Below are 16,483 nucleotides of genomic sequence, written 5' to 3'. Positions count from 1 at the left end.
TCGGCTCCACCTCTCCCTCCACCCATTACTGAGGAGACACAATCACCACAGCTGGGCCAAACAAACAGTTGTCAGAAATCTTATCTCGTTAAGAGCTAAACAACACAGGGAACGGTTTCATTTAGAACAGAGAGCGGCAGCGGCATATTAAGTGTGTTTTTATTATGAGAAACCTAAATGGGATTTTCAGACTGTTGCGAATGTGATTAATTTAGCAAACAGCAATTCTGTTTCAAGGGCACAGCGAGAGAGAAAACCAACGGCATCCTGATTTGCAGAGCACACAGCACAGAGCCATTGTGCATTAACACCTAAAGCACTGAAACCCCTAAAGATCAAAGGCAATGCTCCTCTCACGCATATCTGTCCTAGTGGTACAGACACGAGCTACCTCAAATGCTGCTGCACCAATTTAGGTAAAGATCTATATGGTCTATACAACAGTCCCTCCCTCCCTCCCTCCCTCCTGACACACAGAGACTGACTGTGTTGGTAATGTTATTGTGTGTGCCCATGCACACACACACGCACGCCTAGATACATGCACGGATGCGCACATGCATGCACTCATGCACTCATACACAAACACACACCTGGGTCCTCTCTCAGGGGTGCAGGTATTGCTTTCAACACCGCCCTGTAATTCTGTCCACGTTTCCACTCTGGAAGCATCTCGGCTCAGTAATCGCTGAATTAGTTAAATTTCAAAGTGCTTTTCTGATCTGCTCACCGGGGGAGAGAGGGATGGGGGAGGAAGGGAGGGAGGGAGGCCGGGGTGGGGATGAGGAGGAGGGAAGAGGGGCTGGTGCATAGCTCTCAGCTCAGTTCATCAGCCCAGGATCCCACAGATCAAACAGCCAAAATCGTTTTCTCATCTAAATAAAGAAAGGCTCCAGCCCAGCCAGGCCCGGCTCTGCCTGTGGAGGTGAGTCTGCCACATATTTCTCACACCCACCCTCACATTCAGAAACCTCCAAGCCTTCTAGCCACAGCTCCAGTTAGCCAGAACACCAAAGACTGCTAGCCGGCCTTCACACAACTTGACCTGCTGTGACACACGGCCAGGGACCAGGAGAAAGCACCCCATGACAAGAACATCCCTCTGAAGTGATTTAGCCCAGTGCCATGACGGAACGCTATGCAGACGAATAAGGTAGACATGGCCCATGGGATGGGTTTTTGGTTTTCTTAAGGCTGAAACTCAGCCAGATCCTTATCTAACTAACTCCAGAGGCAGTTTATAATTGGGCTGTGCTGGTAAAGGCTTCAGATTTGGCTTTTCTAGATGAGACAATTTTTGTTAGCGACGTCTCTCTGACAACCCTCTGACCATTACACAAACAAAGTCCACTTAACCCAAGTACCTAGAATAACAACACATAACCTTATCTTCAAACTCTTAAAGTCCAGTTAAAGTGAACTCTACAGTATTTAGACTTTACAGGAGCCTAATCCTAATGTAACCCTTCTAGGTGTGACAGAGACCGACCTTCTCTGATGGCGGTGAACGGTGTCCCCTCCTCCTCCTGCAGACGAATCACTTTCAGGGCTACCAGCTTGCCGTTCACCCTGGCAACAAGAAGATAAGGCACCCCAACACGTTACACTTCATCCCATGAAAAAAGGACTCAATAATGAGGCAGGCAGTGAATGGAGAGAATGGTAGATTTCTGTAAGTCAATGAAATGCAATTTAGGAGCACTGGACTGAGACTTAGTAGAAGACCAGAAGATTAAATAAAATGAACCTCACCAATCAAATCCATTGTAGTGAAGAAAAACACATACTAAGTAACTTCATTACAGTGAGAAATTACCTCAATACATTTCAATCCATTTACGGCTATGACATTTTCATTTGCTACATTTTAATTGTCAGAACCTTGGAAATTTTACCGCTATGCACGAACAGGAAAAAAGGAAAATAACAAAATAATAACCTTAAACAATCGTTAAACAATTCCATTCCAAAGTGATTTAATAAAACAAATTGTATTTCATGGTTGGGAAGTGCAGATCTTTTATTAGTGTAATATGGAAAATAAATGAATATGGAATATGGACAGTAATTGTTATTACCCTTAACCACTTTACTGCTTCATAATTCCAAGCAGTTATGTGCATTTCAATTGGTCATATACAGTTATCTAGGAAATATGGAAAATGCAGTGCAGTCAAAAACATGATTTTCCTGTGTTATATATATATATTTCCACACTTTAAGGTTGGAATAATACTGTGAAATTGTGAAAATTATTATAATGCCCTTTCAGTGTAAGATCTGTTTGAAAAGACCACCAGAAATGTCAGTCTATTTTGGTGGGATGGAGTTTTGGCCTGCCTGGTGACATCATCAAACGGTAAATTAGTTAATAAACCAATAAGAAAGAGAGTTCCAAACATTTCCCTTCCCCACTCAGACCACTCCCAGACAGTTCTAGCAAAATTCTTGCTTGAGAAATGGCGCTTTGCTAAGAAGCATTTTTTTTAAACCATTTTAACTGAAAACAATCACACTAAGGAATTTAATTGTTACCCATAAAGTATTTGATATTGAGATAAAAACGCTGCATTGGACCTTTATATTAATATTGTTTAGGCACTCACTTGCTTTTCCCTTTGTATACTGTAGCGTATGAGCCTTCTCCCAGTTTCTCAAGCTTCTCATAGGAATCAGCCTTCCCAAACTTGGGGCTTGTGGGCTGAAACAGAGAGAGAGAACATAATTCAGGAAAAGAGACACCGATTACAGTAGAGAGGACTCAGTTTGGGTGTATTAACCTCTCTCACCAGTGAGAGAGCAGCCATAGGGACAATCTTATATCTGTGTAGATTATGGAAGAGCCACAGCACTTGGGAGCTTGGTTGATGTAACAGCATTGTTACCAAACAATAATGTTAACCCTAAGAAAGCTACTATACGTGCTATTTCACAAGGAGGGACATGGTACAGTAGATGTTGTGGTTTGGGTCAAGAGGCCTAACACCAGATCCATTCTAACACCAGACACTTGTGACCCTGCTGGCACACAGCCTGTAGAAAAATGGCACGGACTGTTTCACTGGGTTCTACTCTGGATGATGGAAAGCTTCCAGTCATCCAGGAAATGGGTTGTGTAGGATTTCACACACAGAGACTGTAATAAAGGTCTGGAGGAAATATCACTGCTGCAGCTAGCAGGACCGAACACACCGAAAGAAAAAAAATAGTAGTATGTGCTTCGTTTATCTCAGAAGATCTCAGAGTATATTGCTTTTAAGCCACTTCAGACCCCTATTCCACTTCTCTATCTCATTTTCATATTTCTAGAGTTCATTGGTAAGATAACTGTACAGAAGGTTTATGCTATGCAGGTACAACCATTTTATTAAATGAGTTTTGGCTGCATGGTATTGACAATCAACTGTTGAATGAAAATAGGACGGGTCCTATCAATGTTTGAATGAAGATAGTACCTGTTCTATCATTGGAAAACAGATTCAGGTAGGTCCTATAGAGGTGGAACAAATCCTGACCGTGTCATGTTTCTCTCTAAGCGTTCCATGGGGATCATGATGGATCATGGAGGATCATGGGACGGTGACAGAGGTGACACCAGTCAGATGAATTAAGGCCACCGAAGGCAGACCTGGCTCTCAAGAGAAGACAGGCTATGTGCACGCTGTCCACAAAATGAGGTGGAAACTGAGCTGCACTTCTTAACCTTCTGCCAAATGTATGACCATATTAGAGACACATATTTCAGACACAGACCCACAAAGAATTCGAAAACAAATACAATTTTGATAAACTCTCATATCAATTGGGTTTAATACCTGGCCAGGGTAACAGGAGAACAGAGGACACAACCAGCTACTGGATCGGATTCATAATAGTGGGTCATGTTTACGGCCTGTTCAATTTGATGCACTCTTACTAATGTTACAGACACACATTTCAATGATATAGATACGGGGACAGTAAAGGAAATAGAAGAGAGAGAGAGGGAGAGACAGACAGACAGAGAGAGATATAGATATATATATATATATATATATATATATATATAGAGAGAGAGAGAGAGAGAGAGAGAGAGAGAGAGAGAGAGAGTGAGAATTAACACTCATGCATTCGTCTTGAACTCTTCACAGAAATGGAGTGAGAAAAACCCATTACCCATAACACACTGCACCTGACATTTCAGCTTCCTCCAAAATCTCTCTCTATCTCAGACAATCAGGCCCAAAATGAACTCAACTAGAAAGTCTCAACCTCCATCAGCAACTCTTCTCTGGAGGAAAGTGTGTGCGTGTGTGTGTGTGTGTGTGTGTGTGTGTGCGTGCGTGCGTGTGTGTGTGCGAGCGTGCGCGTGTGTGTGTGTGCGAGTGAGTGAGTGAGTGAGTGAGTGAGTGAGTGAGTGAGTGAGTGAGTGAGTGAGTGTGTGTGTGTGTGTGTGTGTGTGCATCTGTGCTTGCATCTGTGCATGTGTCTGTGTGTCATCAAGACTCTAGACTTTCTCTTACATTCCATTATCTTCTTTAAGAATAACTGAAAAGAACAATGACTGACAGCAATGTAACCTGTTGTGGACCTGTCTGTCCTTTCAGTCATATAGCATTTCAGCCCTGGTGGCAGACAGACATAAAATATATCTGCTTTCTCTTACTGTTGTCATACTTTAAATACAGGGGCTTCTAGAGGTTAACGTCTGGCTGCTGTAATGTCTCTGTTTTATCATTTAAAGAGCGAGTGGACCAGACGAGAGCTCAGGGAAAGCTCCAACACATTCCAGACAATCCCTGAGGAATAACTCAGTTCTCCCGTCATCACTGTCTCTCTCTGGGCAGTGTGGGCACACACGCTCACACAAACACACACGTATGTACGCGCACATGCGCACATACACACACACACATGCAAACACGCACTCACAGCTTTTAGCAGTGTCTTCGTCCCTCTGGTTGCTATCTAGTCATCTCCTGCTGCCACACTAATAAATCCATGCAGCATTTCTGAGGGTTTAATAAACAAAGAAATTCCCCTGGGAGATGACAGGAAGTGAAACGGTATCTGTGAAACCCAGCTGGACTGGGTTTGCAGGCAGCTCACACATCTCAACCTATTACAGGCCAAATACAGGGCTGTTAAAGGCCCCTGTAGGGTCTGGTAGGACCAACAACGGGATATGCTGCAACATAGAATCTGCTGCAACGTAGAATCTGCTGCAACATGGAATCTGCTGCAACACAGAATCTGCTGCAACACAAACACACTCAGCTAGTGTCTGTTATATAGTAAAGGGAGTAGGTCCTGATCCAGGACCAGATATATCCCCAAAGATACCTCCAACAAACACAGGAGTACTAAGGGTAGTTTATTCAGCCAACAGCCTGGTGAGCCAACACAAACACATACTCAGGGCCAGTCACGGTGTGAAGCGGCTCTCCAGTGGATTGTTGGCCTGATGGTTTAGCTGTACACAGGTTGATTATTAGAGAAATGGAGGTCAGGGTTAAGGGTGAGACACATCACTAGCCTGATTGGCTGAGAGCCTACTACCTGGCTGGATACCCCCACTTAATTTCCCCATCAGTTAACAAGGAATTGGAGGTCTCTGGGTAAAGGGGTAAGGTGGGGGTCCTGGGGGGGCTACAGTTCACCTTGCCTCTCTCTCAATTCAATGTATCTCTCTCTCCCCCTCTCTCTGTCTCCTCCTCCAGGCTAAGTGCCCCTTGTACTGTACATCTCGTTCATTTTTCATGTCTATGAATGTTCAACCAAATGGATTCTATCTGGGGTTCTCTCTTTCAGCCTTTTATTTTCTATCTGTTTCTAGGTTTTGACCCCTTCCCCCTCTCTCTATCTTCTCTCTATCCTCTCTCTGTCCTCTGGTGGTGGATGGTACATACCTCAGGTCTCTTCCTGCCTACCCCATGCTGGTACAGTACTGTGAGCTAAAGACCCTACTGAGGTTATTTGATATTAACCATTTAATGTTCTACAACAAGAGTGCAGAGCTCTGGTCCTCAAGGGCAGCAGGGGCAGCGTACACCAGGTGTTTGTCCTTGGCTTTTAATAAGACATTCATTACAATCTGGTGAGCCAGGTGTGTGGACCCTCTGGCCAGTCTGTAGCATTAACTGGTTGATTACATGTCAGGGAGAGAGAGCTGAAACCTAACAGCAGGACTGTGGTCCGTGAGGACTGTAGCTCCGAGCTGTGCACCCATGCACTATTGGAAATACTAGAACATCACTGGAATATAAGTGGTTCAGCATGAAATGTTGATAAGAGAAGTAGGCAGGGAAAGATGGCTGATGGCTACAGTCGCCTAAGCAAGAAGACCATTACATTTACATTACATTACACTTAACATCAATTTACATTGTTAGATGTGTTGTGGCCCAAACAAATCATACTGAAAAATTACTAACAAATTACAGAAATGCCGACAGGCAATCAGTCAAGAATAATATAATAGTTATTACATATTATTGTGTGTGCACAATAATAATAATTGAGCTAAACGAAAATACATTGAGGACACGATTTGAAACATGTCTAATCTACATGATTAAGCAATACAGGTCTTATGGTAACAACATTCAATTAGCCACCAAATGGAAATGACATTCTGGTTAGCTTGTTTTCTCATTTTCAGATCATCAATCTTAACCTAATGTAGCAGGCGTAAAGGAAACGCCTGAGGGAGGTCGGATGAAAACGGAGGCATCCGTTCTGAGGCTTCGCCTCTTCTCTGCTTTTCCCCTGAAAACCGGATGCTTCCGGTGACACCCACCCCGCTGAGGGTGCATCAATCTAAATCTAGTTTTAAATGCCAAAACAAAACACTAACAAATACAGAATACAATCTGAGTTTCGATTATGTTTTCTCCCATTATTGTCTGGTGTTATTGCTATAGCATTGTGTGCTGTATATTAGTGACTATACAGTACTGTACATACAGACTGCACAGTGTATTGAATACATTTAAAAACAAAAAAACAATGTTTTACGTGAGAATTAGGGATTGGTCTGAAATTCACATGAGCATCAAAATGCATTTTTTCCCCCGTACTGGTCCCCCGTGGGAATCGAACCCACAACCCTGGCGTTGCAAACACCATGCTCTATCAACTGAGCTACAGGGTTATGCAGGCTTTCATGTTCAAGCCCAGTTCTACCACACCTGATTTTACTATTCAAGGTCTCGATGAACAGCTGAGGTCTTGATGAACAAAAAAGCCTGTATGACCCTGTGGTTCGTCAAACTCAATTTTAGTAACTCCTGATACAAACACCGTGACCAATGACAAACTGCTGAGAAACACTTGTAACAAAAAGTACAAAACACTTAAGAATAAATATTTACAAATCTGACATTGGATAGGTGCTCTAAATCCTTTAGCTACAAATGTTTTTAGTAATGTTGTACACAGCTGTCCAACTCCAGTAAAAGAGCACACATTCCCACATATATGAATGGCAGTATAAATATGAATATAAATATGAAATTAGATGGGTGTACTCACAGATCTGGAACAGAACATACATAACTGCTGCTGATAGTGCGTGATGTACTGTGTGAATATGAATAAGCGTAAGTCGTTTGTCAGCTAGACGTGGGCCAGCTTAAATAATTTCTTTGCTTCTCAAATGACAGAAAGTGGCACCTGAAAAGGAGAATCGTTTACAACCTGTGCTACTTATCGCATGTGATTGTAACATAATTATGGCATGCATCTGACAGATGAGGGCAATGACGTCTTCTTCGAGAGTTTGAGAGCTGGTCTCTCCACCGTTCTCCCCTCCGTAGTAGCAAGACGCGCGCACATGTCACGACTTCCACCAAAGAAACACCTAATAAATTAAAGTAAGCCCACATCAAGCGTAGACCAGTGTGTGTGTGTGGGAAAGGGAAGGCGGTGTCAAAAACTATACACAATAGAGAATGGTCAAAATAGCCACACCGGTAGGCAAACCCAGGACCTTCAAATCCCAGCGTGGTGATGATAAGCGTTACACTACGGACCCTGTTATAGATACAGTTGAAGTCGGAAGTTTACATACACCTTAGCCAAATACATTTAAACTCAGTTTTTCGCAATTCCTGACATTTAATCCTAGTAAAAATTCTCTGTCTTAGGTCAGTTAGGATCACCACTTTATTTTAAGAATGTGAAATGTCAGAATAATAGTACAGAGAATGATTTATTTCAGCTTTTATTTATTTCATCACATTCCCAGTGGGTCAGAAGTGTACATAAACTCAATTAATATTTGGTAACATTGCCTTTAAATTGTTTAACTTGGGTCAAACATTTCGGGTAGCCTTCCACAAGCATCCCACATTAAGTTGGGTGAATTTTGGCCCATTCCTCCTGGCAGAGCTGGTGTAACTGAGTCAGGTTTGTAGGCCTCCTTGCCAGCACACGCTTTTTCAGTTTTGCCCACAAATGTTCTATAGGATTGAGATCAGGGCTTTGTGATGGCCACTCCACTTTGTTGTCTTTAAGCCATTTTGCCACAACTTTGGAAGTATGCTTGGGGGTCATTGTCTTTTTGGAAGACCCATTTGCAACCAAGCTTTAACTTCCTGACTGATGTCATAAGATGTTGCTTCAATATATCCACATCATTTTCCTACCTCATGATGCCATCTATTTTGTGAAGTGCACCAGTCCCTCCTGCAGCAAAGTACCCCCACAACATGATGCTGCCACCCCCATGCTTCACGGTTGGAATGGTGTTCTTCGGCTTGCAAGCCTCCCCTTTTTCCTCCAAACATAACAATGGTCATTATGGCCAAACGGTTCTATTTTAGTTTCATCAGACCAGAGGACATTTCTCCAAAAAGTATGATCTTTGTGCCCATGTGCAGTTGCAAACCGTAGTCTGGCTTTTTTATGGCAGTTTTGGAGAAGTGGCTTCTTCCTTGCTGAGGTTATGTCGATATAGGACTCATTTCGCTGTGGATATAGATACTTTTGTACCTGTTTCCTCCAGCATCTTCACAAGGTCCTTTGCTGTTGTTCTGGGATTGATTTGCACTTTTCGCGCAAAAGTACGTTCATCTCTAGGAGACAGAACGCGTCTCCTTCCTGAGCGGTATGACGGCTGCGTGGTCCTATGGTGTTCATACTTGCGTACTATTGTTTGTACAGATGAACGTGGTACCTTCAGGCGTTTGGAAATTGCTCCCAAGGATGAACCAGTCTTGTGGAGGTCTACAATTGTTTTCTGAGGTTTTGGTTGATTTCTTTAGATTTTCCCATGATGTCAAGAAAAGAGGCATTGAGTTCGAGGATAGGCTTTGAAATACATCCACAGGTACACCTCCGATTGACACAAATTATGTAAATTAGGCTACCAGAAACTTCTAAAGCCAACCCATTTTCTGGAATTTTCCAAGCTGTTTAAAGGCACAGTCAACTTAGTGTATGTAAACATCTGACCCACTGGAATTGTGATACAGTGAATTATAAGTGAAATAATCTGTCTCTAAACAATTGTTGGAAAAATTATTTGTGTCATGTACAAAGTAGATGTCCTAACTGACTTGCCAATACTATAGCTTGTTAACAAGAAATTTGTGGAGTGGTTGAAAAACGGGTTTTAATGACTCCAACATAAGTGTATGTAAACTTCCGACTGTATGCCAACTTGACACTATATGTAAATGTGAAATTTTGGTCATTCCAAAATGTTTTTGTTCATTCACTCTGATTGAACGTTTATTGCTCTTGCTTGGTTCATTTGTTTCCCGGTCTGAAACAGTCAATGTGTTGAACTCAGTTACATTTTATCACATACCTAACCAAGTTAGCAAGCACGGCATTTTATTTTGACTGGACACAGGTTGCGGAAGCAAGCATGATCCTTATGATGTTGTTTTACCTGGATGCTTAGTGTGCAACCCGCTCCACTGCTACTTTTTTACTTGTGGATGGCGACTTCAGATTGAAAAGTAACTTGACACTGTGTTGATCAGTCAGCGCAAATTTGGATCATAAAGACAAGAAGAAAATAGCATTGACAGAGGAGGGAGCGTACTGAATTAATACATAAGATAAGATATAATTTGTATAATTAATTTCTAACAGCGACAAGTTTGTTCTGGCGTGTGCATGTATTATAAATAAGCAGCGTGGCTGTTTTCCCAAAGTTCCCAACGTTTGGTGTATCTAAGTGGCTACAACAGCAGCCAAGGACGTTCACTAGCTTATTATCTACAAGACCCTGCTAGGTAAAGTCCCCCCTTATCTCAGCTCACTGGTCACCATAGCAGCACCCACCTGTAGCACGCGCTCCAGCAGGAACAGTATATCTCTCTGGTCACCCCCAAAGCCAATTCCTCCTTTGGCCGTCTCTCCTTCCAGTTCTCTGCTGCCAATGACTGGAACGAACTACAAAAATCTCTGAAACTGGAAACACTTATCTCCCTCACTAGCTTTAAGCACCAACTGTCAGAGCAGCTCACAGATCACTGCACCTGTACATAGCCCATCTATAATTTAGCCCAAACAACTACCTCTTCCCCTACTGTATTTATTTATTTATTTATTTTGCTCCTTTGCACCCCATTATTTCTATTTCTACTTTGCACTTTCTTCCACTACAAATCTACCATTTCAGTGTTTTACTTGCTATATTGTATTTACTTTGCCACCATGGCCTTTTTTGCCTTTACCTCCCTTATCTCACCTCATTTGCTCACATTGTATATAGACTTATTTTTCTACTGTATTATTGACTGTATGTTTGTTTTACTCCATGTGTAACTCTGTGTTGTTGTATGTGTCGAAATGCTTTGCTTTCTCTTGGCCGGGTCGCAATTGTAAATGAGAACTTGTTCTCAACTTGCCTACCTGGTTAAATAAAGGTGAAATAAAATAAAATAAATACATTTATTTGTGCTCTGATTACACGCAAGTGTTCAGCCATATGAAAAACCTTCCATAGCAAAATATAAATATAAACAAAATATAAAGACCCTGTATTTCAAAGATAATTCGAAAAATTCCAAATAACTTCACAGATCTTCATTGTAAAAGGTTTAAACACTGTTTCCCATGCTTATTCAATGAACCATAAACAATTAATGAATATGCATCTGTGGAACGGTTGTTAAGATACTAAAAGCTCACAGGCGGTGGGCAATTAAGGTCACAGTTAAGAAAACTTAGGACACTAAAGAGGCCTTTCTACTGACTCTAAAAAACACAGAAAGAAAGATGCACAGTGTCCCTGCTCATATGCGTTAACGTGCCTTAGGCATGCTGCAAGGAGGCATGAGGACTGCAGATGTGGCCAGGGTAATAAATTGCAATATCTGTACTGTGAGACTCCTAAGACAGCGCTACAGGGAGACAGGACGGATAGCTGATCGTCCTCACAGTGGAAGACCACGTGTAACAACACCTGCACAGGATCGGTACATCCAAACATCACATCTGCGGGACTGGTACAGGATGGCAACAACAACTGCCCGAGTTACACCAGGAACGCACAATCCCTCCATCAGCACTCAGACTGTCCGCAATAGGCTGAGAGAGGCTGGACTGAGGGCTTGTAGGCCTGTTGTAAGGCAGGTCCTCACCAGACATCACCGGCAACAACGTCGCCTATGGGCACAAAACCCACCGTCGCTGGACCAGACAGGACTGGCAAAAAGTGCTCTTCATTGACGAGTCGCGGTTTTGTCTCACCAGGGGTGATGGCCGGATTCGCGTTTATCGTCAAAGGAATGAGCGTTACACTGAGACCTGTACCCTGGAGCGGGATCAATTTGGAGGTGGAGGGTCCGTCATGGTCTGGGGCGGTGTGTCACAGCATCATCGGACTCAGCTTGTTGTCATTGCAGGCAATCTCAACACTGTGTGTTACAGGGAAGACATCCTCATCCTTCATGTGGTACCCTTCCTAAAGACTCATCCTGATATGACCCTCCAGCATGACAATGCCACCAGCCATACTGCTCGTTCTGTGCTTGATTTTCTGCAAGACAGGACTGTCAGTGTTCTGCCATTGCCAGCGAAGAGCCCGGATCTCAATCCCATTGAGCCCGTATGGGACCTGTTGGATCGGAGGGTGAGGGCTAGGGCCATTCCCCCCAGAAATATCTGGGAACTTGCTGGTGCCTTGGTGGAAGAGTGAGGTAACATCTCACAGCAAGAACTGGCGAATCTGTTGCAGTCCATGAGGAGGAGATGCACTGCAGTACTTAGCTGGTGGCCACACCAGATACTGACTGTTACTTTTGATTTTGGCCCCTCCTTTCTTCAGGGACACATTATTCCATTTCTGTTAGTCACATGTCTGTGGAACTTCTTCAGTTTATGTCTCAGATGTTGAATCTTGTTATGATCATACAAAAATGTACACATGTTAAGTTTGCTGAAAATAAACGCAGTTGACAGTGAGAGGACGTTTCTTTTTTTGCTGAGTTTACCTATGTAGCTAGCTAGCTAACTTCCTTTTGCTTCTTATCCAACTGGTGTAACCTAGCTAGCTACAGCTACAAGCATTTTCTTAGTTAGCTGCTACTGTTGCGCAGCAACCGAGTTGCACCCGGTGTTAGAACTCTGAGATTCAGCTGAAAGATGTTAGCATTGTCAAAAATGCTCCAGAAAAGCAATAAATTGTGAATTTAATAAAAACTGTTTCACCTACAAAACGTATTCAGTCCATGTAGCCTCGTTTTATGTCGACGTCTAGAATTTGAGCTAGGTTTGGGCAAAGAATTTTCTGACGACCCTAATGCTAACGACTCCGGTATAGTGGTTCTCGGTAATGGCCAGACGGATCATGACGAGAAGCGGGAGGGTGTCAAATTGGCTAACATGTGATGGTAGGGAGATTTGAATTTAACATTGCGCTTCAACCAATGCATACTATAGTCGTACCAACCAGTATAATGTACTACAGGCCTATAGTCTGTACTGTATACTGTACAGTATACATTGTATGACCGTACTGTGTATTGTATATACTGTACAGCAGGGTTCCCCAACTGGAGGCATGCGGGCCGAATTTGGCACGTGGGTGGTTTCATTTGACACCCAAGTTTTCAGAGCAAAAAATCAACAACCATTTCTTTTTTAAATAAAATTAAAAAAATGTTGGACATAAAAGACTGTAAAAACACCAGGAAAACAGCTCCAAGTGATTTTTATTTAATACATCTGTTGCCATGTATTTCCACGTTTTAGTCAAACATTATATCTGTTTGGGCTTCTTGTGGTCAATTTGCAGTCTACAAATTATTAGTCATTATGTTCCGGCCCCCCCGACCATCCGCTCAACAAGAAATCAGCCCACGGCTGAATCTAGTTGATGATCCCTGCTGTTCAGTGAGTAGACAATAAACTATGTATACTATAGACTGTGCTGTGTATTTTATATACAGTATGTAGCATACAGTGTGTAGGCTACTGTATAGACTTACAGAGCTGGGGCTGGAGTGTCGGCGCAGTTTGGGCGACTCTTTCCCAGTAGAGGAGGCCTTGGAGGAGATACAGGCATTGTTCTCTGAGTGCACCCTCTTCACCTGGCTGGCGGGTTTCTCAAAAGCGTCGAAACCACTCTGTGTCCGCTGAACCCTTACCTTCCTGTCCTCAGGGATGGTGTCCAGGGGCGTGATGACCGAGTCCTTTCCCTGGCCGCTGCGTGTGGACATCTTTGTGACGCATATCTGAGAGGAGAGAGGGACAGAGAGAGATGGAGGAGAGAAAGGAGAAAGAGGTTGAGCGAAAAATTAAAGTGAGGAAAATGATTCCATCTGCATTTTCTGCGGTTCGGGCCAAAATTGTCCCACCCACCTAGTCCCCTCCTCCTCTAGATCTACCTTCATTTAATCTCTCTGTCTGTCTCCATCTCTCCCTCCCTGTGGAGTCCCAGTGCTACCTCTCTCTGTTAGAAGAGTTCTATCTCCATATCCCTCTGATCACAACACAGCAACCATACTAGTCTGTTTCTGCCTCTTTCACACCCCATTGCTGCTGTGCCTACACACACTCACACACTCACACTCACACACACACACACTCACACACACACACACACACACACACACACACACACACACACACACACACACACACACACACACACACACACACACACACACACACACACACACACACACACACGCATTCCCTCTAAACACAATGCAACCTACCGGCTACTCCACAGCCGCCAAAGAGAAAAAAAGGACCAGGCAGCGTGTCGTGTTGTGCCACAGCCTACCTTTCAGATGAAATATTTAGTACTGGACTCCCCAACGAGCTGCTATTCTAATCACTACACATATACAGTGACCAAGCTGCAGAAGAGTCACCTTGCAGCTCTCAGAGCGAAGCAGCTCTCTCACCCAGGTTAGGATTAGGGTTAGTCACGCTACACAGTTGGGCTTCTGACAGGGAACAAACAACAACAAATCAGGAGAAAATGCCAAGAAAAAAATATATTTATTTTACAGCTAGAATCCTTAATTGAAACACTAAGAAAGAGTCCTCCCCACCCATTTTACTAAAAAGCTAAAAAGTAACTACACAGATTAATAAATAATATTTCTTGATATTTGATGGAGAAAAAGCGTTCGTCAACTGTCTGAAAAATGTCTGAAAAATTATGTAATTAACAGTTTCAACATTACTACATGCCGTGTCACATTACTCAAGTGTGTCAACTTCTGTGCAGCTTGAGTGGGGGGGGGGTATTGGCTGCACTGATAAACAGGCATGATCCGTGAGACACACAGAAGTACCGAAACTACAATTCTAGTACCAAGGCGTTTTTCATGTTCTAGTATCGGAAAAAGTACATACGTTTCGGTATACAGTGCAACACTAATGCACTAATGCATGCAGAGTAAATCTCGACAGTAACACAACAACATAACTCATGTCCCAAACAAAACCCTTTAACAGTGATTAATGCAAAAATAACATCAACAGCAATGTACAACACCACAAGGCTTTGGATATATCACATCACTGCTATATGCCTTGGGTCCTAATATCAGACGCGTGTGTAAACGCATGCACACACACACACACACGCACATGCACACACACACACACACACACACACACACACACACACACACACACACACACACACACATACTTACTGCATTACATCCTCTCTCTCCCAGTTCCTCCCATTCCTCAGCCACAGCTCTCCCACATCCCACTTCCTTTCCTGACCTCCCAAAAATGTCAGAGTAAGACTCTATGGGCCTTTCTGGACTCTGTGGAGAGAACAGACTGGCTGGCACACACACAGTCAGTGTCTATGGTTGTGACATGTGCAAATAAATGTTTTTGCATGCTATCATTATATCATAGCTGTAGGCAGGGCATACTGTAACTGTAGTTTACCTAGTATGACACCCTGAATTCGTCTCTGTCACCCTAACCCAGATAGGACAGTCTCACTATGATATATAAGCTGCAAGATTATTAGAGAATGTATGGTAGTGGTTTAGTTACAATACAATATGAGATAGATAGAGTATTAGAAAATGTACGGTAGTGGTTCAGTCACATTACAATATGAGCTAGATAGATTATTAGAGAATGTACAGTAGTGGTTCAGTTACACTACAATATGAGCTAGATAGATTATTAGAGAATGTACAGTAGTGGTTCAGTTACATTACAATATGAGCTAGACAGATTATTAGAGAAATATGTGAGCAAAATTTCAAGATTATGTTATATAATCACCACATCCTCATCGGCAGACTCAACAGCCTTGGTTTCTCAAATGATTGCCTCGACTGGTTCACCAACTACTTCTCTGATAGAGTTCAATGTGTCAAATCGGAGGGCCTGTTGTCCGGACCTCTGGCAGTCTCTATGGGGGTGCAACAGGGTTCAATTCTTGGGCCAACACTTTTCTCTGTATATATCAATGACGTCGCTCTTGCTGCTGGTGAGTCTCTGATCCATCTCTACGCAGACGACACCATTCTGTATACTTCTGGCCCATCTTTGGACACTGTGTTAACAACCCTCCAGACGAGCTTCAATGCCATACAACTCTCCTTCCGTGGCCTACAACTGCTCTTAAATACAAGTAAAACTAAATGCATGCTCTTCAACCGATCGCTGCCTGCACCTGCCCGCCCGTCCACCATCACTACTCTGGACGGTTCTGACTTAGAATACACTGCGTGCACAATTATTAGGCAAATTAGTATTCTGATCTTATCATTGTTTCTATTCACATTTTCGAACTCCAAACCATATAAACTTGAATGCTTATTGGATTTAATCATTTTTAGGTGATATGTATTTGTGTAATGAGGGAGGGTGTGGCGAAAGTGAATAACACCTTATATCAAGGTGTGCATAATTATTAGGCAGCCTCATTACCTCAGGTAAAATGGGCCAAAAAATTAATTCAACTGACACTGAAAAGCCAAAAATGTCAAATGCCTTTCAGACGGATGCGACACTCTTTAAATAACTAAACTATTGAGGTGTGACCATCGGA

The 16,483-nt window shown here is 42.9% G+C and overlaps 1 protein-coding gene across 8 annotated transcripts in view; it reads right to left on the bottom strand.

Annotated features, from left to right (window-relative positions):
• The window catches only part of LOC106579405 (cyclin-dependent kinase 14), a 215,627-nt gene that overhangs the window by 136,714 nt on the left and 62,430 nt on the right, over positions 1 to 16,483 (bottom strand). For 5 of the 8 annotated variants that reach the window (XM_014159277.2, XM_045701603.1, XM_045701610.1 and 2 more), the window contains 3 exons: positions 13,428 to 13,673; positions 2,607 to 2,701; positions 1,490 to 1,569 (listed from right to left, as the gene is read on the bottom strand). In XM_014159277.2, coding sequence (XP_014014752.1) covers positions 1,490 to 1,569; positions 2,607 to 2,701; positions 13,428 to 13,673 — 421 coding nt within the window. Of the gene's footprint in view, positions 1 to 1,489; positions 1,570 to 2,606; positions 2,702 to 13,427; positions 13,674 to 14,318; positions 14,394 to 15,113; positions 15,369 to 16,483 lie in introns of those variants that run through there. The other 3 variants (XM_045701627.1, XM_045701631.1, XM_045701623.1) reach the window with 2 other exon arrangements.

The sequence above is a fragment of the Salmo salar genome, chromosome ssa02 (genome assembly GCF_905237065.1).
Source record: "Salmo salar chromosome ssa02, Ssal_v3.1, whole genome shotgun sequence".
Classification (NCBI taxonomy): domain Eukaryota; kingdom Metazoa; phylum Chordata; class Actinopteri; order Salmoniformes; family Salmonidae; genus Salmo; species Salmo salar.
Note: the sequence above shows the minus strand (reverse complement) of the source record. Positions and strands in the feature narration are given on the sequence as shown.